The 26,338-nt window shown below is 42.0% G+C and overlaps 1 protein-coding gene across 5 annotated transcripts in view; it reads left to right on the top strand.

Annotated features, from left to right (window-relative positions):
• Window positions 1-26,338, top strand: part of hdac9 (histone deacetylase 9) — a 511,618-nt gene that overhangs the window by 174,910 nt on the left and 310,370 nt on the right. For 3 of the 5 annotated variants that reach the window (XM_062957772.1, XM_062957771.1, XM_008112624.3), the window contains exon 3: window positions 17,856-17,918. In XM_062957772.1, coding sequence (XP_062813842.1) covers window positions 17,856-17,918 — 63 coding nt within the window. Of the gene's footprint in view, window positions 1-15,880; window positions 17,077-17,130; window positions 17,504-17,855; window positions 17,919-26,338 lie in introns of those variants that run through there. The other 2 variants (XM_062957774.1, XM_062957773.1) reach the window with 2 other exon arrangements.

Raw genomic sequence — 26,338 nt, 5'->3', positions numbered from 1 at the left:
TGCTCTAGGTCTCCGTCGTCATGTCGACGTTACCCTCACTCTTCTCGACTCTCTCGGTCTCCAGTTAAATCTCGACAAATCTCACCTCATTCCGTCGAACAAGATCCGCTTCATCGGCGCCCTGTTCAACTCACTCTCTCAAACCGTCTCTCTCCCGCTCGACAGGTTTCTCGCCCTTCGGCACCAAATCTCCCTCTGCGAAACCAAACGGAGAGTTCGAGCCCGGTCCATCCAAGTGCTCCTGGGCCACATGGCCTCCACAGTCCTCACGACCCGGTTTGCCAGGCTCCACCTTCGCACCCTGCAGTGTTGGTTTATAGACGTTTTCAAGCCATCCCGCCACCTCAACTCGAGGTTTCTCTCCATCCCGCTCCATGTTCGACGGTCGCTCCGCTGGTGGAAGTCCCTCTCCAACGTTTGCAAGGGCCTCCCGTTTCATCAGCCTCCTCCTTCGGTCACCGTAACCACGGACTCCTCCAATTACGGCTGGGGAGCCCACTTGGGCAGTCTCACCATACAAGGTCTTTGGTCTCGCTCCGAAAGGACCAATCACATAAACTTTCTCGAACTTCTCGCCATCTTCAAAGCTCTGAAAGCCTTCTCCCGCCTGATCTCCCAGAGGTCTGTCCTCGTTCAATGAGACAACACAGTGGCAGTCTTCTACATCAACAAACAGGGCGGCACGGGTTCGAGGAAGCTGATGCTCCTTTCCTCTCAGCTGTGGTCCTGGTGCATAAGCCGCAACATACAGATCCTGGCAGTCCATCTTCCCGGGATCCAAAACGACTTGGCAGACGCCCTCAGCAGGATGACGAGTTCCTCCCACGAGTGGATGCTCGATCCCGAGACTCTTCTCTCTCTCTTCCGAAAATGGGGATTCCCCACTCTGGACCTCTTTGCCTCTCCCCAGAACGCGCAACTACCTCGATACGGCGCGAGACTTCCTCCGGCCTCCTTTCCGGGCTGCCTGGGAGACGCCTTTCTTCTGGACTGGTCGTCGGAACCGATCTACCTCTTTCCGCCTTTCCCTCTGATACCGAATGTCCTCCAGAGACTCCGGTCGATTTCGACGTCGGCGATCCTGATAGCACCAGCTTGGCCTCGGCAGCCTTGGTACCCGGCCCTTCTCCACCTCTCCAAAATGAACTTTCTCACTCTACCTCTTCTGCCGCACCTCTTATCCAGAGAAAACGGCCAGATCCTGCACCCGGATCTCCCCTCTCTACATCTCACTGCATGGAGAATTCTCGCCTAACCTCCCTCCCGCAAAACCTGCGGGAGGTCCTCCGTGCAGCTCACAAGCCGGCTACAACCAGGTCATACACTTATAAAATCTCCCGCTTCCGTGCCTTTCTTCGGTCCCGGGACATCGCCGCTTTTCCGACCTCGATACCGATAGTGCTGGACTTTCTTATGACCCTGGCAGACCAGAAGCTTTCGCTTTCCTCTATGAAATCTTATCTGGCTGCTCTTTCGTGGTGTTTCCAACAACATGGTAGACCATCTTTATTCTCTGATCATCTTGTGAAAACCTTCTTAAAGGGGTACAACAACATCCGTCCACCCTCCCAGCCGCCTACGCCGGGCTGGAACCTCGAGCTCGTGCTTTCCCAGTTAACCTCCTCTCCTTTCGAGCCTCTAGCATCGACCGACCTGCATCTACTTTCTTGGAAAGTAGCTTTCCTGGTGGCCATAACTTCGGCTCGCAGACCCTCGGAGCTGGCGGCCCTTAGGGTTGATGAACCTTATCTCCGCTTCCAGCATGACCGAGCCGTTCTCCGCCCGGACATCACCTTCCTCCCCAAAGTGGTCTCGGCCTTTCACCTTAACCAGGACATTGTTCTCCTCGCTTTCTTTCCAAACCCCTCGTCTCCCCTGGAACGGAGGTTGCATCTCCTCGACGTACGTAGGGCTCTTCTCTTCTATCGCGACCGCACCAGGGACATTCGTAAGACTCAGAGACTCTTTATAGCCCATGCCCCAGATAAGCTAGGCGATCCTATTTCTTCGCAAAGGTTATCTCACTGGATTGCTCAGGCCATTGAACTTGCCTACGAACTGGCTAAACGTCCACCTCCCCCGTCCGTTCGCCCGCGTTCGACGAGAGGTCTTTCCACATCAACTGCCTTTCTGAGGGGCATCCCTCTGGACTCTATCTGTAAGTCAGCGATCTGGTCTAACCCCCTTACTTTTGTGTCTCACTACAGAATAGACCAAAAAGCCTTAAAAGACTCAGCCTTTGCTAGATCGGTTTTATCGTCCTGTCTGTCCTGAGGATCTCTATCTCCCCGCCCTTATCCTCAGAACTTACCTACCATTCAGCCCCCTGGAGGGCTCCTCCTCATGGTTTTTTGTTATAAGATGTCCCCGTGTTTGGCCATCTCGTTATGCCATATCTATGTTCTGATTTGCACTGTTTTCCTAAACGATTGTGCCTTATGTACTTCTCCTCTCTCCCCTTCGGAGATGATGCACGGTACTTGTTTTCCTCATGCTTGAAATTGTTTATTTAGTGTCCTACCGAATTCCTCTCTCGGCATGATGCTTGTGTTACTTATATGGGTCCTTCGGACCAGGTTATTTATGTTTAATAAAGATGTGTTTGTACATCAACTTGTGGTTAAGGTTTGCCTTGTCCCACCATCCGGGACCTAAGCGTGCTAGTCTCCATTAGTGTGCATTCACAGAGTACACGAAGAAAAAGGACAGGTTGCTTACCTGTAACCGTGTTTCTTCGAGTGTACTCTGTGAATTCACACAAGCCCGCCCTTCCTTCCCCTCTGGCAAACCCTCTTCCTTTCTCGTTGCCTTGGCGGCGCAGGAACTGGAGAGCGGGCGCCCAGGGCCGCCTTATATGCCCTCTGGGGACGGGGGGGCGTGGCTACCGCCAAAATTTAAAACTTTAGCTTGGGAAGAGTTTCCGTTGGAACCTGCGCAGGCGCAGTCTCTCCATTAGTGTGAATTCACAGAGTACACTCGAAGAAACACGGTTACAGGTAAGCAACCTGTCCATCTCAATGGATTGTCATTGATGAATGCACTGGGGATGTTGTGGAGGAGGACAACACTTTACACCTGCATGATTCACTTCAACAGGAACACTCTTCAGGGGACATACACACTGTCTTGCACAAAAGGGACCCTGTCAATCCTCAAAGGAAACAGGTCTTGGTAGTAGGTGACTCCCTCCTTAGAGGAACGGAAGCCATCATTTCCAGACCGGATGGGATGGCTCGAGAAACATGCTGCCTCCCGGGGGCAAAAATACACCATATCACTCAGAGGCTCAGCAGGCTCCTAAAGCCCCATCACCCTCCCCACCTTATGTTGATTCATGTAGGTACCAATGACACCGCTAGGCATACTTTTCAAAAGATCACAAATGATTTTCGAGCTCTGGGAACAAAGCTAAAACTGTATAATGTACATGTGATCTTTTCATCCCTCCTCCCCGTTGTAGGACGCGGCTCTAGAAGGGCCGGAAAAATAGTACAGGTCAATAACTGGCTCAGAAAATGGTGCCAAGAGGAGCATTTTGGCTTCCTTGACCATGGTCTACTCTTCCAGGAGGATGGCCTATTGGCAAGTGATGGGGTGCATCTCACACAAGCAGGAAAACATCTTTTTGCACACAGACTCACAAACCTCATCAGGCGCACTTTAAACTAGATCCACTGGGGGAGGGGAACAACAGCCTGGTGAACACTATATTACCCACGACCACAGGGAACCACCAAAAGGCTAAACGGAGGGCTGCACAAACACAGCAAGGACCAAGTACAGAGAGCACAATAATCCCAAATAAACAGCTCAAGGGGAGGTCACAGGGGCTTACATGTCTTTACACCAACGCTCAGAGCATGGGAAAGAAGCAAGACGAACTCCAACTCTTAGCACAGCACCACACATACGATGTCATAGGCATCACTGAAACCTGGTGGGATGACTCCCATCACTGGAATGTAGCCATTGAGGGCTATAACCTCTTTCACAGAAATAGAACAAAAGGGAGAGGAGGGGGAGTAGCTTTATATGTCAAAAACAGTTACGTTGCAGAAGAAATGCAAGACTGTAATCCGGGAAACCAGCTTGAAAGCATCTGGATAAGAATCAAGGGAACCAGGACTCAAAAAGATCTTGTTGTGGGTGTCTACTACAGACCTCCGAGTCAGGATGAAGGACTTGATGAAGCCTTCTGTCAACAGCTGACCAAACAGGCACAAAGAAGAGATATAGTAGTCATGGGCGATTTCAATTATTCCGATATCTGCTGGAAAACAAACTCAGCCAAGAGTACAAAGTCCAACAAATTCCCCACTTGCCTTGCAGACAATTTTATGGTCCAGAAGGTAGAAGTGGCAACAAGAGGATCAGCAACTCTTGATCTAATCTTAACAAATGTGGAAGACCTGATCAACACAGTTGAAGTGGTTGGATCCTTAGGGGCAAGTGACCATGTGCTCCTGGAGTTTGCAATACAAAGGAATGCTGAAACTAAGACAAGTCAAACACGCATTCTGGACTTTAAGAGAGCTGACTTCCAAAAAATGAAGGAATTACTGAGCGGCATTCCATGGGCGCCAATATTAAAAAACAAGGGAGTTAAGGATGGATGGGAGTTTTTCAAAAGTGAAATACTCAAGGCGCAAATGCAAACAGTGCCAACAAAGAAGAAAAATAAGACAAGTGCAAAGAAGCCAGAATGGATGTCCAAAGAACTTCTAACTGAGCTAAAGCTCAAAAGTGACATGCACAAGAAGTGGAAAAGGGGAGAAATCACCAAAGAAGAATTCAAACGTATAGCCAACACCTGTAGGGAAAAGGTTCGCAAGGCTAAAGCACAAAATGAGCTCAGGCTTGCCAGGGACATAAAAAACAACAAAAAAGGCTTTTTTGCTTACATTGGTAGAAAAAGGAAGAAAATGGAGGCGATAGGGCCTCTGCAAGGAGAAGATGGGGTGATGGCGACAGGGGACAGGGAAAAGGCAGAACTGCTCAATGCCTTCTTTGCCTCGGTCTTCTCACAGAAAGAAAGCCATCTTCAACCTCAGCAACATGGAATGGACGAAGGATTGGGGGAAATCCAACCCCAAATAGGGAAACAAGCTGTCCAGGAACACCTGGCCTCTCTAAACGAATTCAAGTCCCCAGGGCCAGATCAGCTACATCCAAGAGTATTGAAGGAATTAGCGGAAGTTATTTCAGAACCACTAGCAATTATCTTCGAGAGTTCTTAGAGAACGGGAGAAGTCCCAGCAGATTGGAGGAGGGCGAATGTGGTCCCTATCTTCAAGAAGGGAAAAAAGAACGACCCAAACAATTACCGCCCGGTCAGCCTCACATCGATACCAGGCAAGATTCTGGAAAAGATCATCAAGGAAGTGGTCTGCGAACACTTAGAAACAAATGCGGTCATTGCTAATAGTCAACACGGATTTACCAAAAACAAGTCATGCCAGACTAATCTGATCTCTTTTTTCGATAGAGTTACGAGTTGGGTCGATACAGGGAATGCTGTGGATGTAGCCTACCTGGATTTCAGTAAGGCCTTCGACAAAGTCCCCCACGACCTTCTGGCAAATAAACTAGTAAAATGTGGGCTAGACAAATCTACGGTTAGGTGGATCTGTAATTGGCTAAGCGAACGAACCCAAAGGGTGCTCACCAATGCATCATCTTCATCATGGAAAGAAGTGACAAGTGGAGTGCCGCAGGGCTCCGTCCTGGGCCCGGTTCTGTTCAACATCTTTATTAACGACTTAGACGAAGGGTTAGAAGGCACGATCATCAAGTTTGCAGACGACACCGAACTGGGAGGGATAGCCAACACTCCAGAAGACAGGAGCAGAATTCAAAACGATCTTGACAGACTAGAGAGATGGGCTGAAACTAACAAAATGAAGTTCAACAGGGACAAATGCAAGATACTTCATTTCGGCAGAAAAAATGGAAATCAAAGATACAGAATGGGGGACGCCTGGCTTGACAGCATTGTGTGCGAAAAAGACCTTGGAGTCCTTGTGGACAACAAGTTAAACATGAGCCAACAATGTGATGCAGCAGCTAAAAAAGCCAACGGGATTCTGGCCTGCATCAATAGGGGAATAGCGTCTAGATCCAGGGAAGTCATGCTCCCCCTCTATTCTGCCTTGGTCAGACCACACCTGGAATACTGCGTCCAATTCTGGGCACCACAGTTGAAGGGAGATGTTGACAAGCTGGAAAGCGTCCAGAGGAGGGCGACTAAAATGATTAAGGGTCTGGAGAACAAGCCCTATGAGGAGCGGCTTAAAGAGCGGCATGTTTAGCCTGCAGAAGAGAAGGCTGAGAGGAGACATGATAGCCATGTACAAATACGTGAAGGGAAGTCATAGGGAGGAGGGAGCAAGCTTGTTTTCTGCTGCCCTGCAGACTAGGACACGGAACAATGGCTTTCAAACTACAGGAAAGGAGATTCCACCTGAACATCAGGAAGAACTTCCTCACTGTGAGGGCTGTTCGACAGTGGAACTCTCTCCCCCGGGCTGTGGTGGAGGCTCCTTCCTTGGAGGCTTTTAAGCAGAGGCTGGATGGCCATCTGTTGGGGGTGCTTTGAATGCGATTTCCTGCTTCTTGGCAGGGGGTTGGACTGGATGGCCCATGAGGTCTCTTCCAACTCTACTATTCTATGATTCTATGATTCTATGATTCTATGGTTCTTTAGAGGTTGATTCCAAAATCATCAAAAATTCTAGATATCCATACAAAGACCTCTTCCCTCAGGATATTTCCACTATTTGTGTTAACAGTTAGAAATGGAGCTACTTAGCACCCATATATGCACATGATGGTTTCAGTGTGGTGGTGGTGGATGTTGAAAATGGGTCAATTTAATATGACCCTATCATTTCTGTTGTTGTGAACCAACTCATCAAATAAATTTTTTTAAAAAATCTTATTCTGAAATTTCTGTTAGATTTTTTTAATACCACAAATTGGTTGACTTGCTAAAAAGTGCCATGAGCAATGAATGAGCAATGAATTTCTGCCATGATACCATTATAATAAATTTTGCCTATAGAGGCTTCATTAGCAGTTGAGGCAGCAATAGGTAATGCACCAGTTCTCCATAATAGACTTCTTTATTGTGGTAGCTTTAGAAGGAAACTAACAATTACCTTGTCAGCTCTTGTCTCCAGGTGGCACAATAAAACACTTGAATCTTGTAGCTTTACTATTCCGGGATATTTATTTATAACCTTTCACAAAGGAATTAACATTTATTTCTATTCTCACACACACATACATATTCTCAGCCAGTCTACCTTGCCCTGTGGAACACATTTTACTGCAGTCTTGGAACTCGTCTGTAGTTGGGAACTATATATATTAATTCATGAGAGTTACATAGAAGCAAACTGCATACTAATAACATGAGTCCTGTTAGAAGGAATTATGGGGAATAGAAAAAAAGGGTGTATATATGGGAAGGAAGGGAGTAGCAGTGGGTTAATAATTCTGTACACTCAAGAAAGGCTTAGAGGTCTCACCAGTCAGGAAGCTAGACAAGAACTTTATTATATCTCTTAAACAAGAACAGAAACAAGAAACACCTGACATCCCCAGATGAAACTTAGTCCAGTATTCCCTAATGGCTAAATATATAATAACACTATCCAAATAAATACATACTGGGATCAACATTTTTAGGCTCGGGGACCATCCATAAAGTACACCATACATTTGTGGGGCAATATTTGGAAAAAAAGGGTATATCAAATTATAAACAGGCTTTAGCAAATCATGATTTGAATGTTGACCAGAATAAAAGCACCTTAGACAGTGATATATACTTTTAAAATTGTGATAGAAGACAGTTATATGGCAGTGAAGGAGAATCACTAACTTCTTAGTTCACAACATTAAAGTCTATTGTCTGAAACCAGAGTCACCCTCAGAATAAATGACTGTAAAGTGCTGGCTGTGGGGACAATCTAAAAATTTCACTGGATGCAAATTCTGGCTGTCAGGGTTTGCACTGTAACCATGTCTGTTCACTGGATCAATTGTGGAAGACTAGAGGACTACAATAGCCCCCCAGAACCCCCCATTGTACTTTTTTCTATTTTTTTCTATCTGAAATGCTTTCTAGGGGATAAGGAAATGTTTTAGGGCCTTCCTGAATCCACCATCTATAGAGGGCATTTTTTTTGAGGGGGGGGGGGGGGGAGAGAGAATATGATTTTGCACAAAAAAGCATTCTGCATGTTTTTGCACAGAAAATTGTTATTTTAGATATTAAATTCTCACAAAATGCTAAAATAAATAAAATCTTGTAATTGCTGATATACCAAATCAATGTTCAAGGAAGAAGGAAACATTGAGAAGTCTGGCCCTGATCTTCTAGGTAACTACCCTAGTGACCCAGAAGATGCTGATATGAAATCTAGAACAGGATTCCATACTGATCTGCATCAGAAGATAATGCTCCATAGCCCCGAGAAGAGCTTGAGATCATAGGTGGAATATGTGCTTTGCATACCAAAGATAGCGCCCTCCCCTGAAATCGCTGGGAAAACATCTTCTGCCATTCATCATCTACTGTACTAGGCTTGGTGAACCAGGGGTCTGATTCAATTCTACATTCTACATTCTACAACTGTTATTCAGAGACATACTGACTATGATGCTGGAGATAATGTATAGCGAATCTGACTAGTAAATGCTGTTAGTCTTATAGTCAATAAATTTGTCTAAATTAATGGTTGTCAAATTAGCAACATACTCCATAGTTCAACTTTGTGCTGTATGAAGAAATCTCCCCTTTAATCTGTCCCAAATCTCCCAGTCTTCAGGTCATTTCATGACTTCAAATTCTAGTACAGTATGGGTCCCGTATCTGTAGGAAGTATGTTCCTGGACTTCGCATGGATACATGAAACCACGGATAATCTATTGAAATGAAGGTCTGCTGTCCCAAGAATACCATAGAGAAGGCCTGAACAACATGCCCAGGACCCAGATGCAGCCCTCACAAGGTTTTGGTGCAGTCTTCAGGGGCTTTGAGCATAAGCCTTAGAGAGGGAGGTCAGATGCAGTACTACAGCAATTAGAACTCACCATTTCCCCCCGCCAAGTGTTTTACAGCTCTACACATTTATATTCTAAATCACCCAAGTTACAAAACTAACCTGTAGCAAAGGGGGTGCCATTGATAAATCTGGTCAGAATGCTGGAGGTGCTAGTCTTGGTTAGGAATGAGGCCTGGGGAAGCTGTTGCACTCAGATTGGAGTAGTAAGGAGTGGCAATAAAATTTTAACGGGTATTAGACCTATTGGCAGCTTGGACAGCTTTAGCCTATTTTAATTTTGGCCCCTTACTACTGCCACATTGTGCAGGCTTGCCTAAAGACCTCATCACATCGAAGTTTTTATGACCTTTTTTTCTTCTTTTGGACGGGGCCTGTTGAGTGCCATCAAATGATGCTGACTTGACCCTGTCCCCATTCCTCCTGAAGAGAAGGAGAAGTGTCACAAGACGCTTCCTTTGCCATGACAGAGAGGAAAGTGTGTTTTGGGTAGCTCTGACACAGCTACCCAAATTTTTTTGCCCTTTCCTCCATCTGATGGGGGAAAGGGCAATACGGATATGGCCGTTGCTGCCCTTTCACCCATCTGATGGAGACAGGAACAAGACACCAATGCACTGTTTCCCGTTCCCACCATGTGATTGGGGGAAGGAGGGAGGGCTCACAGAGTGTCATGGCAAAATGGCATGGCTTCAGGAGCCACGTGAAGAGGTCCATAGTCATGCTAGAAGGCCTAGAAAATGTCTAGAGATGGCATTGTTCGTCAGATGTTGATAAATGAAACTAGCCTCCACTGGCAATCTGTGCCCCACCTGTAACAAATACAGCAATTCCATGTCTGACCATACTGACAAATACAGCAAGAAGTTGGATCCTTTTTCTTGTGTGGAGTGGAACGTCTTCATGGCATCATTCCCTACATTGCTGATGAGCTTACTTTCTGTGCTACAGTTGTTCACCTGTTATAAAATCACTAGGTACTTTTTGCTCAATTCAGTACAGTTCTATTATTTTTGCATCATGTTATTTCTCCTCAGAGCAAATGAATCATGCAAACTAGCCACAAATTTCTCAGAGATAAAAATATCTTGATGTATTTCAGTGTACAACCAGGAGGTGATAACAACAGGTTAGTAATTATCCTAGCAGGTCAAATGATGCAGAAAATTTCCAGTGCTCAGATATCCTTAAGGGACACAACTAGTCTCAGAACTATTTACAATGTTATTTTCTTCTCTGTCTTGGCCCCCAAACCCATAGTTCAGGTTTGATTATGCTAGACTGCTATGCCAAGGTCAGTGAACATTGTGTAATGTGTGTTAGATATATTTCCTTGTTCTGTTTTAAGGACACAGAGCAGTTTAAGCTCTAGTCTTATTTTTATCCTCACAATAATTATGATAAACTGAGCCTGCTGAAAACTACTCAGTAAATTTCGTGACTAAGCTGACATTTGGATGCTACTTGACAGTCAAAGTCTTCCTCTGCTAAAAAATAATCCTCCTGCAATCAAAAAAGCATGTGTTATGTTTGTGAATAATCATGCACAAAATGTGACTGGAAACCTATAAATGAATTTATCAATTCCCTTTAAAGCTGGGGAAAAATATGTTGTAAAAGATATTTATCAAATGTTGTTTTAATGGATATTGATCAAATTTTATCTTCTGAAATTTGAGGTTCACCAGAACCTGATGTCCTGTATCTCAGTCAGGCCTGTCCCATCGTAGCATGTTTTGAAGGGTGAATAGATGAAAGGCACAGGATGGTAACAATGTGATCCACATATTGATAACTTCAAGACTGTGGTACTTTAGTGGATACTGCCTTTATGTGGATAACCTTGGTTTTAAGGCTATAGTGTGTGTAAAATATGATAGATAGCTTAGTGAGGTCTCCTACTGTGCATGTATAACTCCAGTGTTGGATAATCTGTACCCTTTGCCAGTTAGACATTAAATAAGATTCAGGAAAATCCTCAACTTCTGGAAAGCCTATTAAGTTCAGTAAACATTTATCTGAAAAACCACTTTCGCCTATATAGATAACTGAAGACTTTGTACTCATTGAGAAGCAACTTTGCTTACCTAATGAGGCTTCTTTGGTTGCCATGCAAAAAGTTAACCTTTATGCTGAGTGCCTCCCAGAGAAATGATCTCTGCCCCCAGATATGTAGAAAGACAGTGTTAGGATATTGCCACCAACAACTAAAGTCTTACTAAATATAATAACCAAATGCATCAGTCGAAAAGTTTTTAATAAATTAAAAAACCTGGGGTGACACATACATGAATCAGTGCTGGAATAGAGACCCAGCAAAGACACAGTGACAAGAGGCAGAGATGAGAAGCTACCACCCTATTACTCCTCTCTTCCAAAATCAGAGAAAGAAAAGCAGCTCTCCATCCTTCTTCACCTTCTTTTTTGGCCTGAGTTGAGTTCAGCAGCAACAGGGGAAACATTTTTAGTGTTTGAAGTGCAGTGGATGTAGTGAGTGACAGCCATTTTTAGGAAGAATTTTGTTTTGTACAAAGTGATCTGCAGAGAAACTGTAGTGGTTGTGCTTAATAGGGATGCCTCTATAAAAATGGCCATCATAGGCCCCATCTACACAGCCCAAAAATTCAGGCTGGGAAACGGATCAGCCTGAGACATCCAAATGACGCCTCAGGTTAATTTGGTTTGACCCAGAATAAACCTGACAATCCAGGTTTCCTTCCTGGAAGGTCTGCATCTTCCCAGGTATGGGGCCCGTTGGCTGTCACTAGTCACAGCCATCCCAACTCCAGTAGCTGGGGTGGTGGTGGTGCCAGTGCCACTCTCTCCTCCCTGCCCCCTGTTTCAGCATAAAACCTACATTGGAGACATGCAAATGGAGGCAGATCTGTGGGAAGCAGTTCCTGTCATGTCAAAATGACACACTAGGAGCTTTGGAGAGGGGATTTCCCCTTCCTCTCTCCATAGATAGATAGATAGATAGATAGATAGATAGATAGATAGATAGATAGATAGATAGATAGATGGATAGGTGTATGAAATAGTTTGTATATTGAACCATGATCAAACAAAGGCATTACTATTTCCACAACCCATGTGGACAGTTTTGGATTTTGGAGTGTTTTAGGTTTTCATTGCTCAACCTGTACTAGGATTCCTGGAGATCTAGGTATGAAATCTTTCTTAGTCATGTAAACACACTGGGTGACCTTGTATAAGTTGCTCTGTCAGCCTTAAACCTGTAATATCAAATCAACCTGCATTTTCTTACAGATCAAAAAGTGCAGAACATTTAGAAGATCCCCCATGCAAGTCTTTATCTAAATGAAAAAGGGCAACATAGAATTTCTGCTGTTAAAACTTACTTTGGTAGTGTATGAACTTTCCAGTGAATTGGGCCATTATGGATAAATGAAGTCTGTAATTTTCCTGTGTTCCACAAAGGAATACAGTGATTATGTACTGCTTACATCGAGTCAGAGGACACAGGGACATTTCTGATTGTCTTGACGTCACTAGAAAGAGTGATCCATACTGTTCTGTCACTTTGCTGTGCTTCATATTGATTTGTAATCACCCATGCTGGGAAAGAAGCTAGTAAACAGGAGAACTTTATTTATAGAAAACTGTCCTACTAAATAATTTTAAATAATGGTGTTAAAGACCATTGAGAGAGTGTGTTGCATAAGACCAGTGATCACATTATCACCATGGAATTTTTTCCTTTCCATATTATTAAACCATACTGTATTATTATTATTATTATTATTATTATTATTATTATTATTATTATTATTATTATTGTATTACACAGCAAACAAGATAGATATGCTGGATTTCGTATCACAAAATCACAAGTCGAACACTTCCCAAGCATTTAGGACTGTGTGATGTATTTTCAGATGATGCGTGCAGATCCCAGTAAGGTGGCCTTTTGCAGTTGACAGATCGTAATTTTGTCAATGTCTATTGTTGCCAAATGCCGGCTGAGATCTTTTGGCACGGCACCCAATGTGCCAATCACCACCGGGACCACCTATACTGGTTTCTGCCAGAGTCTTTGCAGTTCAATCTTGAGGTCCTGATAGCGGCTGAGTTTTTCCTGTTGTTTTTCATCAATTTGACTGTCACCTGGTATGGTGATATCAATGACAACTGTGATGTTTGGTGTGTTGTGTTCCAGAACTTTGTCAGTCCCACAGTATCTTTGCATGCTCATTCTCCAATTCTTTTGCAGGTTTGTGATCCCACCAGTTCTTTACTGTTGGCAGGTGGTACTTGAGGCATAAGTTCCAATGAATCATTTGGGCCACATAGTTGTGCCTCTGTTTGTAGTCCGTTTTAAAAACAGTTTAAAAATGGGTTAGAGTCAGGGTTTGAAAATATTTTTTTAACTATAAACTCTCACAATGACCCACCCGGCATGGTCATTGCATACTGTTAAATGAAACCACTCATCTTAATCTGTCCTATGTAAGCAGGGACCATGTCATTCGGTTTCACATGCTGTATTGATCCTGTACCCTTGCATTCATGTAGCTATAATTTCCATTAGTCCCTTAAGCCCTAGAACTCTTTCTCTTTTGCTGAATCATCAAATGATGCTTAACCCTTTATTTCCCTAATACGTAATAGAATTCAAAGACAAGAGCCTGTGTGGTGTAGTTGTTTGAATGCTGTAATGCTACTCTGGATGCCAGCTCACTTATGGAAGCCCACTGGTTAACCTTGGACAAGTCACATTCAGCCTCAGAAGAAGGCAAAGCAAACCCACTTTGAATAGATTTTGCCAAGAAATTGCTTTGCAAGATTCATCTTAGGGTCACCATATGCCAGAAATGATCAGAAGACACACAAAATGAGCTAATCAAAGACTAACGACTTTAGCATCAAGACCCATGAATTCACCCTGCATTGGGGCAAATCCATAGGCCAACGTGAGGGGGTGGGGTTGGCGAAGCCGCCACTCCACGCTCCACATCGGCCACTTTACCATGCACTTCATCCTATGGGGAGGAAGTGTCACTGCCTGGTTTCCCCCATTAAAGGGACGGCAACACAGGAAGTATCCCGTGTTGCCACGGCGGGTGCAGCTTCTCCTCCCTTTTTGGCATGGAGTCCAGCCAGACGTACCTGCACATTGTGTGAAGGGCTCCATGCCACAAAGGGAATTGAAGTAGCATACAGCTGGCAAATTGGTCCATCTGATGAGGTTGACAATCTTCAATAGCTTATGCTATACATTTATTTCTCTCAGATAATCTCATAGGTGCTACAAAATCTTTTTGTGTTCTTATCGCCTGCTTTTTCTCCTTGACTAGTGTATATGTGCCCCAGTTATTTTCCATAATGGGCAGGCTCTTCAAGTGCCTTACCCTGCAGCACAACAATTTTAATTGATTGTTAGGTTTTAATGTCATTGTATGAATTTTAATTTGTTAATACTTTAAACTTATGTCTGATATGTTTCTTATACATATTTTGAAGGCATTGAACAAGTGCCTGTGTAAGCCGCCTTGAGTGCCCTTTGGGGTGAGGAAAGCGGGGTACAAATGAGGCAAATAAATAAATAAATAAACAAACAAGAAGGTTTCTTTGGCTGCAACACTTATATGCTCAGTTGTTTATCAAGTTGTTTTTTTCAGCATGAATTTTTAATTATTATTATTATTTCCAAAGTATGCACATTAAAACATAACTTTTGGTATATAAAGCCACCAATTAATAGTAGTAATTTTACACTTTCTAATAATAGTATACATCTTATTTGAAAGAAAACTTCCTGACCAAGATAGTCTTACAATAATTTGTCCTATCAATCAATATGTGTGTGTGTACATTTTACATAAAGGTGACCTAATTGTACAACATTTATCATAATCTTGCTCTTCTTTCTGACAGTTTAATCACTTAACGCTATTATGAACACGTCTTTAAATATTCTAGCTATATATTCTGCAACACATTTCCAATTATTTTTAAAACATTGTATTATTTTTTTTTCTAAGAAGACAAGTTTATCGAGTTGTCTCAGGGAAAGACAAATTTAAAATTATAGATGGAAGAAGAGACAGAAGTATTTGCTGCTGGTGTCATAAAGGAGCTTTAGTTGACCAGCCAGCATTCTGAGTTTCTCAACTACGTTCCTGCAAAGTGGTTCAGTTTGAAATTGTGGGATATAGAATCATAGAATCATAGAATAGTAGAGTTGGAAGAGACCTCATGGGCCATCCATTCCAACCCCCTGCCGAGAAGCAGGAAATCACATTCAAAGCACCCCTGACAGATGGCCATCCAGCCTCTGTTTAAAAGCCTCCAAAGAAGGAGCCTCCACCACAGTCTGGGGAAGAGAGTTCCACTGCCGAACAGCCCTCACAGTGCGCATATAGAGACATTACTATGCAGCCTTTCTATTGATATACTCCAGGACAGGGGTTCTCAACCTGTGGGTCCCTAGGTGTTTTGGCCTACAACTCCCAGAAATCCCAGCCAGTTTACCAAATGTTATGATTTCTGGGAATTGAAAGCCAAAACATCTGGGGACCCACAGGTTGAGAACCGCTGCTTTAGGGATATTGAAGGAATTATTCAATCTCTGCTGTAGAGCTTTCAGCAGTATATTGCACAATGCCTTGATTTAAGTCCATGGGGCAATGGTTTGTCCACTGCTTATTTTTGTGTTAATAGCTCTCATTTTACCAGTGTAAGGAAAAATGCTAGATGAAGATTTTTGTATTGCACAAACCAACTTCTTAGCTGAGTAGTCCTGGGACCAACAAACTTCTGCTTTTGTATGTGATCTATATAGTATAGTATGAGTAGTTCGTGTAAGAGAGGATGGCTGTGTAAAAAAGAAGACAGAGTTATTGTACTTTCAGTAGCTGTGTTACAGAGTGAATTTCAACAGGTACAAGTTTTGTGACCTGCTGAAATATCCTCTTCTACACAAGTAGTAGTGGTCATATCTAGCTACTCTACTGCAGAAGTATTTCAGTTAGATGGATTATTTTTGGGTAGCTTAGAAGCTGCATTTAAGGACTATGGAAATGAAAGGGGGAAGATAATGTTAAGCTAGAAACTAAGTAGAATAAATGAAGAATTGGATTTTGTTTTAGCCATATTTGCCTCTGCCTTTACTTTAACAAATGCTTGGTTTTGTAGCATTGCTGCATTTATGCATGGATTTTGGATCCCAATGTAGTTTTTATGCATCTACCAATATCATAAACAATGAATCGCCCTCAAAAATAACATTGCAGGACAAGGCACGTATGTGCCTATATCTTTAAGCATTGCTATGCAAGTTTGGAAGCAGCTATTTTAAGTCAACACTTCCTTTTATATTTAGAGCCCTCTGCAGTATAAATTGTTTAGTGCTTCTCCCCACTTAGATGGAGGGCATTGTCACTTGCAGCATTTAACACGCTGTGCTACAATAGAAAACTGACATTATGGAGAAACAATCCACTTCAAAATCAAAGTGCAATTCCTCGCTGGATGAGTTTTCTCTCCCCAGGGGTGTGATGGCTTTCAGCTATCGTCCCTCTCCTGTTGCCTCTACATCTCGGAGCTGAACGACAGCAGAGAGATAGTAGTGCTCCAGCCAACTCTTTCTGCAGAGTGTAGCCAGAGAAACAGGCAACAAAAATAGAACATCCAGGTTTGCTGCGCGTGGGTGAAGCCGAAACCACATTACGAGTAGAAGCTTCCACGGTATTATTTTAGAACCAGCATAGATCTGTTCCCCTTTTGCTGTCTTGTCAAAGATGAGCCACAGTCTAGTAGAAGGGAGTGAGAAAGAACGTCAAACACCATTACAATCCTGCTCCGTCTCTCCATCACATGCATAAACACAGAGAGAGCGTAATATAAACACACACATACACAAATAGTACACACAGGGAGGCAGGCACAGGTTTGGCACTTGGAGAAGGTAATCGCTTCTTCGGAGGGATCACACTGGAGACCTGCTGCTTTGAAAGACAGAGACTGGCCAGCTGGGTTCGCTGAGGTATTTTTAAATGCATTCATGCAGGCTCCAATCATCCGGCCATGCTTGACCTATTTTTGGCTCAGGCTAGCCATTGTTCTATTTCTGTTGCCTGTGGGCCATGCTGTTGTTGATCTGTATGTAAATGAGATCTCGCCAGTCTCAGCCAACTTTGCTGAGAGAGAAAGAGAGAGAGAAAGAGGGAGGGAGGAAGAGGAGGAGGAGGAGGAACAAGAGGAGCCAGAGACAGATACACAGATCAGAGTTGGGAGCAATTGAAACTTAAACCTCTGGGGAGTCAAGTCCCTAGAAACTATGCTTGCTTGTTTTTGTTTTTGAGTGGTTTTATTTCTCTTGCTGGACTCCCAAGAATAACCTGAGGGGAAGGAAATATAGCTTTCCTCCACCTGCTCTCTCGTTCCAGAACACAGCTAACTCAACAAGAGAGGTACATAATGAAACCTTTTATTGCACAGATATAGGCACATTATGCATCCTTATGCTTTATTTATCTATAGCCGAGGGGAACTGCCTTATGAGTGGGCTGCCGTTGTAGCCGGTACTTAAAAATTCTTTCTGTATAGAAATCTTTTTCATATGCATAGTTATATCCATTTTAATAACTAATGTCATGATTATTATTATCAAAAACCACCTCCTGAGGAGGAGGAAACAGGACCAGATGGGGTCATTTGCAACGTCTCCGAACGGTTGGTGATGAATCCTTCATGTAGCTGAAGTGCAGACTGATTGGAATATGATGCAGACAATTTACGAGAGCAAATCGTGTTTTTTCTCAGATGGAGTTTCAGGACGTGACCAGCTCTTGGCTCAGCAAAGAATGCACAGTATGATCAGCTCAGGTAAGAGACTTGATACGCTCAGCTTCCTATATAAAAGCATGATAAAATTAAGATTTTGTTGTTAAGCTCTGGTCTGTAATTTTCCGTTTCTTGCTCACTGAAAAGAAGCTCTGCAGCAATTAGTATTTTCAGTGTATTCTGCCGCTGTTTTGTGGATTACATATAATAATGCTAGTTTGTAGGCAGGAGAAAAAAGTAGCTTTAATTTTCCTTGTTGCATTTCCTTTCCTGTTTATGTCAAGTTTGTGGTATGCTTACAACATTTTAATATTCTTAAAGCTTAGAAGCATAGCAATTTAGAAGTAAGTCTTATAGTTACATTTTCAAATAGGTTACAATTTCTTACTTATGTATTGGGGAGTAAAACCCATTGAATAAAATGAGACTTCATAGTGGTCCATTGTTAAAGGGCCATAGAAATGAGTGAGGTTTAGTATATAATTTCCTTTTCTTGAACAAGATCAGATTCCTCTATAGCCAGGAGGTCTTTTGAATCAATTTCAGTGGAATTTACCAATAAACAGTAGTACAGAATTCTAAGGGAGAATGTATTTCATGTCACACAGATATGTTTCAATGCTTTCATGTAATGCTACCTCTTGAAGTTTCACATAATGACAGACTTTTTGTTAACATGCATTTCCAATCCCCAAGTAGTGTTTTGTAAAATAATTATCAAACACATGTAGATGCACCAGATTTATACTTCATATCTTTTACTTGAAACATATTTGTTGTGAAAGTTAGATGCGATGACTCACTAAAAGTGACTAGAGAACAGGTGTCTTAAGGATGTAGTTACAGAATTTTTGAGGCTATCTCCACGTTGGGAAGCTTTCCTGAATTCTGTGATAGGCTTGTTTCCATGGTTTGTAAAAATCACAGAAGTTAATGAATAAATGTGTGGTATGTTATGGTCCTCAATGGATACATTATTGTCTTGCAAGTCACAACAAGGTTGTCCGTGCCGTATCTTAACCCCATTCATTTTAAAATGTGAGAGTCTTCCCTTCATCTGAAATATTTGAGCTGTTTATATTTTTATTCAAATCTTCGTATAGATAACAACTATACTTTTCTGAGTGGGTGAAGAAAAGTTTAGTTGATAGATTGCCCATTACAATGTCTATACTTCCATGGCACCTGTTGATCATCTCTTTCTGCTTTATAGGTTTTTCAAATAATACATACTGAATCACAGATAAATTCAAATGAGGAGTCCAAACTCGAATTAGAGGGAGCAGGATCTCCTAGAAACAGTGAAAGGTTGTTAGTTTGTTTCTACATGCTCAAACCGTGATTTGTGTCATGTATTTTGAAATAGAAAAAGATAAAATGAATGTATAATTGCTAGCTGGTTTTTTTCATCCATTGCATTTCAATGCCTTTTTGCCTGCTATGCTTGTCTTAGAACACAGAATTTTTGTTGCTCTGGAAATCTTTCTTGTATGTATATATAAGAGACACTTGAACCATTGCGATTGCAGCTGCACTAGGAAGTCCCTCCTCATCTGCAAAAATGGTGATGTGTGAAGTCTTACCTGGCATTTCCAAACATTAATTTGATTCAAGGAGGTGTGCTTGTTGACTTGAGTTATCATGGGCTTAGAAAATCTGACAATAATTCTCTTTTATGAGTAGCCAATCTTTTACAATTTGGGCTGAAATACTATACACACTTATGTGGGAGCATAGCCCATTGAACACAATGAAGCTAAACTCTTAAGAAGATGCTTTTCAAACCCATTCAGCATCAGGACATGAAAAGTGGCATTTTATTATTATGGAATCAGATATTTCAAGAGGGCTTATTGTAGTAGGAGGGCAAAGGAAACAAAATGCACAAAGACAACAGAAAGATTAAAAAAAAGGTTATGATAGGGAAGTGGTATTGGGCACAACAAGGAAGAGTGAGCAGCAAAGAGGCAAGAAGGTCACAGTGGAGTGAAGATAATGAAGCTGTGACAAGAAAAGGACAACAGGAGAGTGATATATTTTGTCCACAGCATTGATTCTGTTCTTGTTGCTGATGTGGAGGCTTCAGCCTAGAGTTGGGGAGGTCATGGTAGGAGAAAGCATGTAGAAGAGGTTGCCTGGCAACTGCCAAAATGCTTGCCCGCTGTTTCTGGGTAACCACATGCTTTTTGCTTTCTCCTGTCTGCCTTGGAAGACATCCAGGCAGACATGGAGCTGAAGGCTCCAGTCTGCTTGGTACAGGATTTATGGAGTATGTACATCCCATCTTGGAATGTCTTGGTCACTAGGGATTTCCAAAGACCTTGGCAGGTTGCCTGTGCTTTTTTAATCACCTGTGCCAGCCATTCGTTCCTTTTCAAAGAGAAAATCAAAATTGTGGTGAGCTATTTAATGGATTTTTATGAATTTAGATGAACTGTAAAGAGCTGTGAGTTATTCAAGTTCCTTTTGGACAGCTTGGGGACCAGAGCTGTAATTCCAGTGAATGAGGATTGTGTTCAGAGTATAAGATAAGTAGAATAAATTGGACAACTGCCATGATGCCAACAATCATGAGTTCACTGTTAGAGCTACCACATTTTTACAGGTCCATGTCTTGAACAATATCCTGACCCACAGTGGTTTAATTGCTGGGAGTATCCTCCATTACTTCATTTCCATGCCAGGAAAAGATTCATATGATATTTTCTGTATGTCAGGCTGTTTTAAAGTGGTCTTGTTTTGTCAATCTATGAAAACGTGCCAGCTTGAATGGTGAATTTGTTAGTCTTCCGATCACAGCTGTGGTTTAACTTACAAAGTTATCATCACTACACTTCAAAAATGATTTCTCTTGAAAGTAATGAAATGTGTTCAGGATTTCAAGATCAAGAACATAGCTTGTGCTCTCATTTGCATGACTTAGGGAGTGGTGGGAATTTCATTTTAGGTTAGTTTTAACTTACTAATAGTACTTGTAAAATTCAAATCTAGGCCCTGTTCTAGTATCAGAAAGCTTTTTTAAACTGCCTTTTAAAAAAATTAGAAAAATAATTAGAATATAACCTGACAAATGTAGTATAACATGGCCTACTTAAATAGTTTACTATAAATCTTTAAGAAAAGGCATTAACACAAATTAAGCATATACTAAATGGATTCTATTTGAGTCACAAAGCCTTAAATAAACTGTGCAAACATTCCTCAACTCAGACCACTCAGTCTTAAGAAATAAAAATGGATCTAGGAGGCATTTGATACATGCTCCCAAACTAAACTGTCACAAGAGTTTCTGAGGCTATGAGGCTCGTGAAATATTGCTGTCATCTGAAACAGCTCTTCTAAAATTCCCTTAATTACTGCTTCCTCTGTTTGTCTCCCTCTCAGTCTGCAGTGCCTATTATGAATGAGAGGAGCTGGATACGTACCAATCAAAAGTCAGATTATGAATAGGGAATTCTAGACTGGTGCCAAATAAAGGCACCTAGGCAAGTGCTTCATAATAATAGAGTAAGGTATATGTCACTACAGTCTTTAAAGTTCTACAAAGAGAGAGAGAGGGGGGGAGGGACAGACAGACAGAAAGAAAGACAGTCTGGTCTTGTGAAACATAATGTGTTAGCGGAACCAGGTACCAAAGAAAGGAATGTGCTTGTTGCCAACTCTGGAGAAAGACCCTGGTGATCAATATATATTGTTGAGCATGGGTGAAGCTCTATAAATTCAAACACATCATAAAATAATTTGACAATGGCTGAATTCTGTTCACTGTCCCTGCTCAAGCAGATTTATTGCATAAGTGTTAACTCTCCATTTAGCAATTGCTTAAGGGAGTCCAGAAAGGTCTTTATTCTTCCCCATCTGTCTTCTTCCCCACATTTTAATATTTTCAGATCCCTTTTCAGTAAATCAGTGAGCCGTGGAGAGCACAGCCTTTTTTCAAAGAATTACTGCCAGTGATCATGCTTCATTCAAGGTATGAGCAAAGTGTTCTCAGTACTCTTGCATTTCTCTAAAACAGAACACAGCAGCAGTCCACTGAACTACTTACTAAAAAGGAGATGGATAAGGTGCATCTTTGGGTTTTCATGTAGTAGGGCCTCCCACAATTTCCCAATTTTCTGGCAAAAAAGCTCTATTACATGTTTTGGAATAAGACTTCTAAATAAATCACAGGGTTGCCCTGAATTGTTCTACAACTGTCCTGATTTGGCAGTGCTGATTAATCTCGCATCCTACCACTTTCGCAACTACTTTTAAAATGTTCCAGTTTCTCTTTCCTCCTCCTATTTTCCTTCTTTGTCCTCAGCCTGCTTCAATTGCTGCAAATCAAATTAAAAGTGCATTCAAATAATTCAGCAGCAAGGATAGGAGAGGAGGCCTACCTTGATTAATTTTTTAAAAGAAAAGAAACCAGAAATGCACAATTTCCAGATTTTTTTTTATTTTGGGGGTCATTTCTGGCAGGTTATTCAACCCCCAAAGGGTCCAAGAGACAGACAACTAGACCAAAACTAGCCAAAGTTGTATAGATAATATTTGTCCCTTAAAGTGATATTTGTATAGAAAGTTGTCCTGTGGAAATCAGTCTTGAAGGTGAATATGGCAGGGCTAAGGGGCCCCCAGTGGTGCAGTGGATTAAACCACTTAGCTGCTGACCTTGCTAACAGAAAGGTCAGAGGTTTTATTCCAGGGAGTGGGGTGAGCTCCTGTTGTTAGCCCCAGCTTCTATCACCCTAGCAGTTCAAAAACATGCAAATGTGAGTAAATCAATAGGTACAGCTCCAGCAGGAAGGTAACGGCACCCCATGCAGTCATATCGGCCACATGATCTTGGAGGTGTCTATGGACAACGCTGGCTCTTTGGCTTTGTAATGGAGATGAGCAGTAACCCCCAGAGTCGGACACGGCTAGGCTTAATGTCAGGGGAAAACCTTTACCTTTATCTAAGGTAAATTTTGTTTAATTTATTATATATTGCATTGGTATCTACTCGGTTGCACTTAACATGTATGGGAGAACAAACAGTGGTAGGAATTAGGTGAGTGGTGAATTGGAGGAATGAACAGAAAATAAAAAGGTGCTTAAGAGCCTGTTCTCAGTCTGGGAGTTTGTTTTCTATAGTAAATAGAACTAACTTTGTTTTTGATGTTATTATAAAGCAACTGCTGAATCAGAAAATTTTCTCAATATATTGCACATCATTCAAGAGTTGTTAGTAGAGCCAACTCTACATTCCCAGTTAACTTTAAGCCAGAAGTAGAGAAAGAAATATTATGTTAGTGCGTGTGCCTTATTTTTCTGTGTTGTGACATAATCTTAGAGTTAGTGCCCCTGTTCCCACAATTGACCCAATAAATGGAACAGAAAAATGGGAGCTCGTAGTAGTGGATGTAACCTTTGGCTCTCCCACATCAAAAACAGGGAACTTTGGAGAGACTGGAGCCAACCACCCACCCTCCAAGACTCACCGTGGGCCCAGGTTACTCTTTCCCAAAACAAACAAAATGCCAAAGATGACTTTAGCTTTTACTTTTATGAGATACATGAGGTGCAGCCAAAGTACTTTCAAATTAAAGCGCTCTTCCAGTATTTCAGTTCTTCATTTTTGTCTAGAAAAACATCTTTTTGGTGATGTGGGCTGCAGAGATCACTAAAAAAATGACAGCTGCATGTAGCCCACACACTGCATGTGGTCTGAGCTCTCCAGAACTCCAGCGTCATGGGAGATAATGTTGACTGGAATCTAATGCCACATTTCCTGGGAGTAAGCCCTATCAAACTCAATTGGACAAATGACCCATTGACCTTTGAGGAGATGCTTATAGAATTTCTCTGGCACATAGTAAAAAGACTTTTTAGTTCTCTTCATATGTTCAAAACATGTAATGGAGATGGGCCTGCACATACTGGCACTTTTTCTTGTATTCTTGTGCATGTTAGTCATTTCCCCTCATTCACTAATCTTGCCTCACTTCACTGATTGAACAGAATATTTGAGAATGAAGAAATCTTTATCACACAGATACAGTGTACACAACACCAGGAGCACTGATGATGATGATGATGATGATGATGATGATGATGATGATGATGATGATAGTGATAATACTTTATTTGGCCCCACCCTATCTCCCCAAAAGGACTAAGAGTGGTTTCTATCCATTACAGATTTGAAAGAATCCCTTAAGAGAGCTATTTTCAGCTCCCTATGTGTACATTTATGCAGTGAGAGATGGTAATGCCTTTAAAGCAAATTCCATTTATGCTAAGAAGCTATATATAAGAGCAACTGTCATTTTATTTAGCATTTCTTAGTTGTAAAATCTCTGTGCCTTTCAAAGTGTAGCTGTTATAAAGGTACTTGTGAAGGACAAAATGATTGGTATAATCACTGAACTGAGATATATTTATTACCATCGCTAACATAAAAATGGAATTGTATTAAAAACAATAGAAAATGCTGCAGAACTTCTTTGCTATTGTTTTACTTGCTTATATTGTGAAGCTAGAAAACATAATGTACATTTGCTAGATGACACCTATAAGAGGTTATGAGAATATATTCATTGTTGCTTTGTGCTTGACAATATCTCAAGTCTACTAATTTGGGAGATCAGTCTTTCTATAGTGAGTATTTGAAAAGTGTTTACATACCAGGTGGCCAGTTTGTACCCTCTCCCAAATTTGTAGGGGTGTCATAGACTTTTCGATATAGTATCCTCTTTTGACTGGCAAATGCTGAAGAGGTGTTCTCAGAGTTCTCCCTTTCCATCATGTTATGCTGTATATCACTGGTCTAGTTCAGTTAAAGTTAGACTTCATGATTTTTTTATCGTGTCAGAAGCGAATTAAGAACATACTGCAAGTCACTTCTGGTGTGAGAGAATTGGACGTCTACATAGACGTTGCCCAGGTGATGCCTGGATGTGTTACCATCCTGCAGAGAGGCTTCTCTCACATCCCTATATGGGAAGCTAGGGCTGACAGATGGGAGCTCACCCTTTCTCGCGAATTATAACCACCAACATTCAGGTCAACAGTTCAGCCACACAAAGGTTTAACCCGTTGTGCCACCGCAGCTCCAGACTGTATGATGAACTAACTGATTACTCTAGAATCTGTTAATAATTTGCAAATAATAATCTAGATGTATAAGAGTGAAAGTACAGTATATATGTTTGTACCTCAAATTATTATTATTATTATTTACAGTATTTATATTCCGCCCTTCTCACCCCGAAGGGGACTCAGGGCGGATCACATTACACATATAAGGCAAACATTCAATGCCTTAACATAGAACAAAGACAAAGACAAACACGGGGCTCTGAGCTGGCCTCGAACTCATGACCTCTTGGTCAGAGTGATTTGTTGCACTGGCTGCAGCTGGTTGCTCAACAGCCTGCGCCACAGCTGGTTGCTCAACAGCCTGCGCCACAGCTCCTATATGGCTTGATGGATCTGGACCAAATCTGGTACACATACCAATCATTATCCAACTTTACATACTGGTGCAGAGTCAACTAAAAACCATGCCTTTTGTTACATACCCCTTCATTTTTAAACCTACTTGTATTGACGGCCCATGAGCCTCACACTGCAGTGCTCAAATGCAACCACGTGATAGATAGACAGGCTACCTCAGAGGGAGAGATGACAAATGGAAGAGGGCTAGAGCATCAGCAAGGAGACACCCATTCTAAGGTGGCAGAAGAAGTCTTTTCGGGTAACCAGGGAATAATGAAACTCAGCTGGAGAAAAGAGGCAGGCGGCGGCTCCTTTTCTTCAGCTTCCATGTTTTTTGGAGGGGGGGGGGAAGCAGGAGAGGCGAGGAGGCAGCAGCCTCTTGGGGGAAAGAAAAAGGCATATCGGGCAACACGGTGAACAAAGCGAATGGTTCATAAGTTGCAAATTCATCGTGAGCCACATGTGCATATTTGCCATAGTACAATATCCCACTCTCATGTAGAAGTAGAATGAGATAACCTTCCCAGGTATGAAGGACAGCCATGCTTCTGATCACCGCTAAGTTTAGCCAGATGTGCAAGCTTGAGTGAGAGTAATGCAGTCAGAGTGCCCAATTTCCAATGAATTTTGGAAAAGCCTAATAAAAGTATAACAAATAATCCCTAATATGTCATGTTTGGGGACAGATATGCCTGTAAAATACTACATAGAATTTGGATTGTGGGTCAGCCTGGATCACTGAGCTGCTAGGTACAGAGCCAGCCCTAGGTATTTTTCAAGTGTAGGCGAACAGAATTTTGCCCCCCCCCAAAAAAAAAACCAATCACTGAAAAATAAAAGCGTTGGATAAGCGAAAATGTTTGATAATAAGGAGGGATTAAGGAAAAGCCTATTCAACATCAAATTACATTAAGATTTTACAAATTAAGCACTAAAACATCATGTTTTACAACAAATCAACAGAAAAAGCAGTTCAATACCTTGCGGAGTTGCCT

The sequence above is a fragment of the Anolis carolinensis genome, chromosome 6, assembly GCF_035594765.1.
Source record: "Anolis carolinensis isolate JA03-04 chromosome 6, rAnoCar3.1.pri, whole genome shotgun sequence".
Lineage (NCBI taxonomy): Eukaryota > Metazoa > Chordata > Lepidosauria > Squamata > Dactyloidae > Anolis > Anolis carolinensis.
The sequence above is the reverse complement of the archived record's forward strand: the minus strand, read 5'-3'. Positions and strand labels throughout refer to the sequence as shown.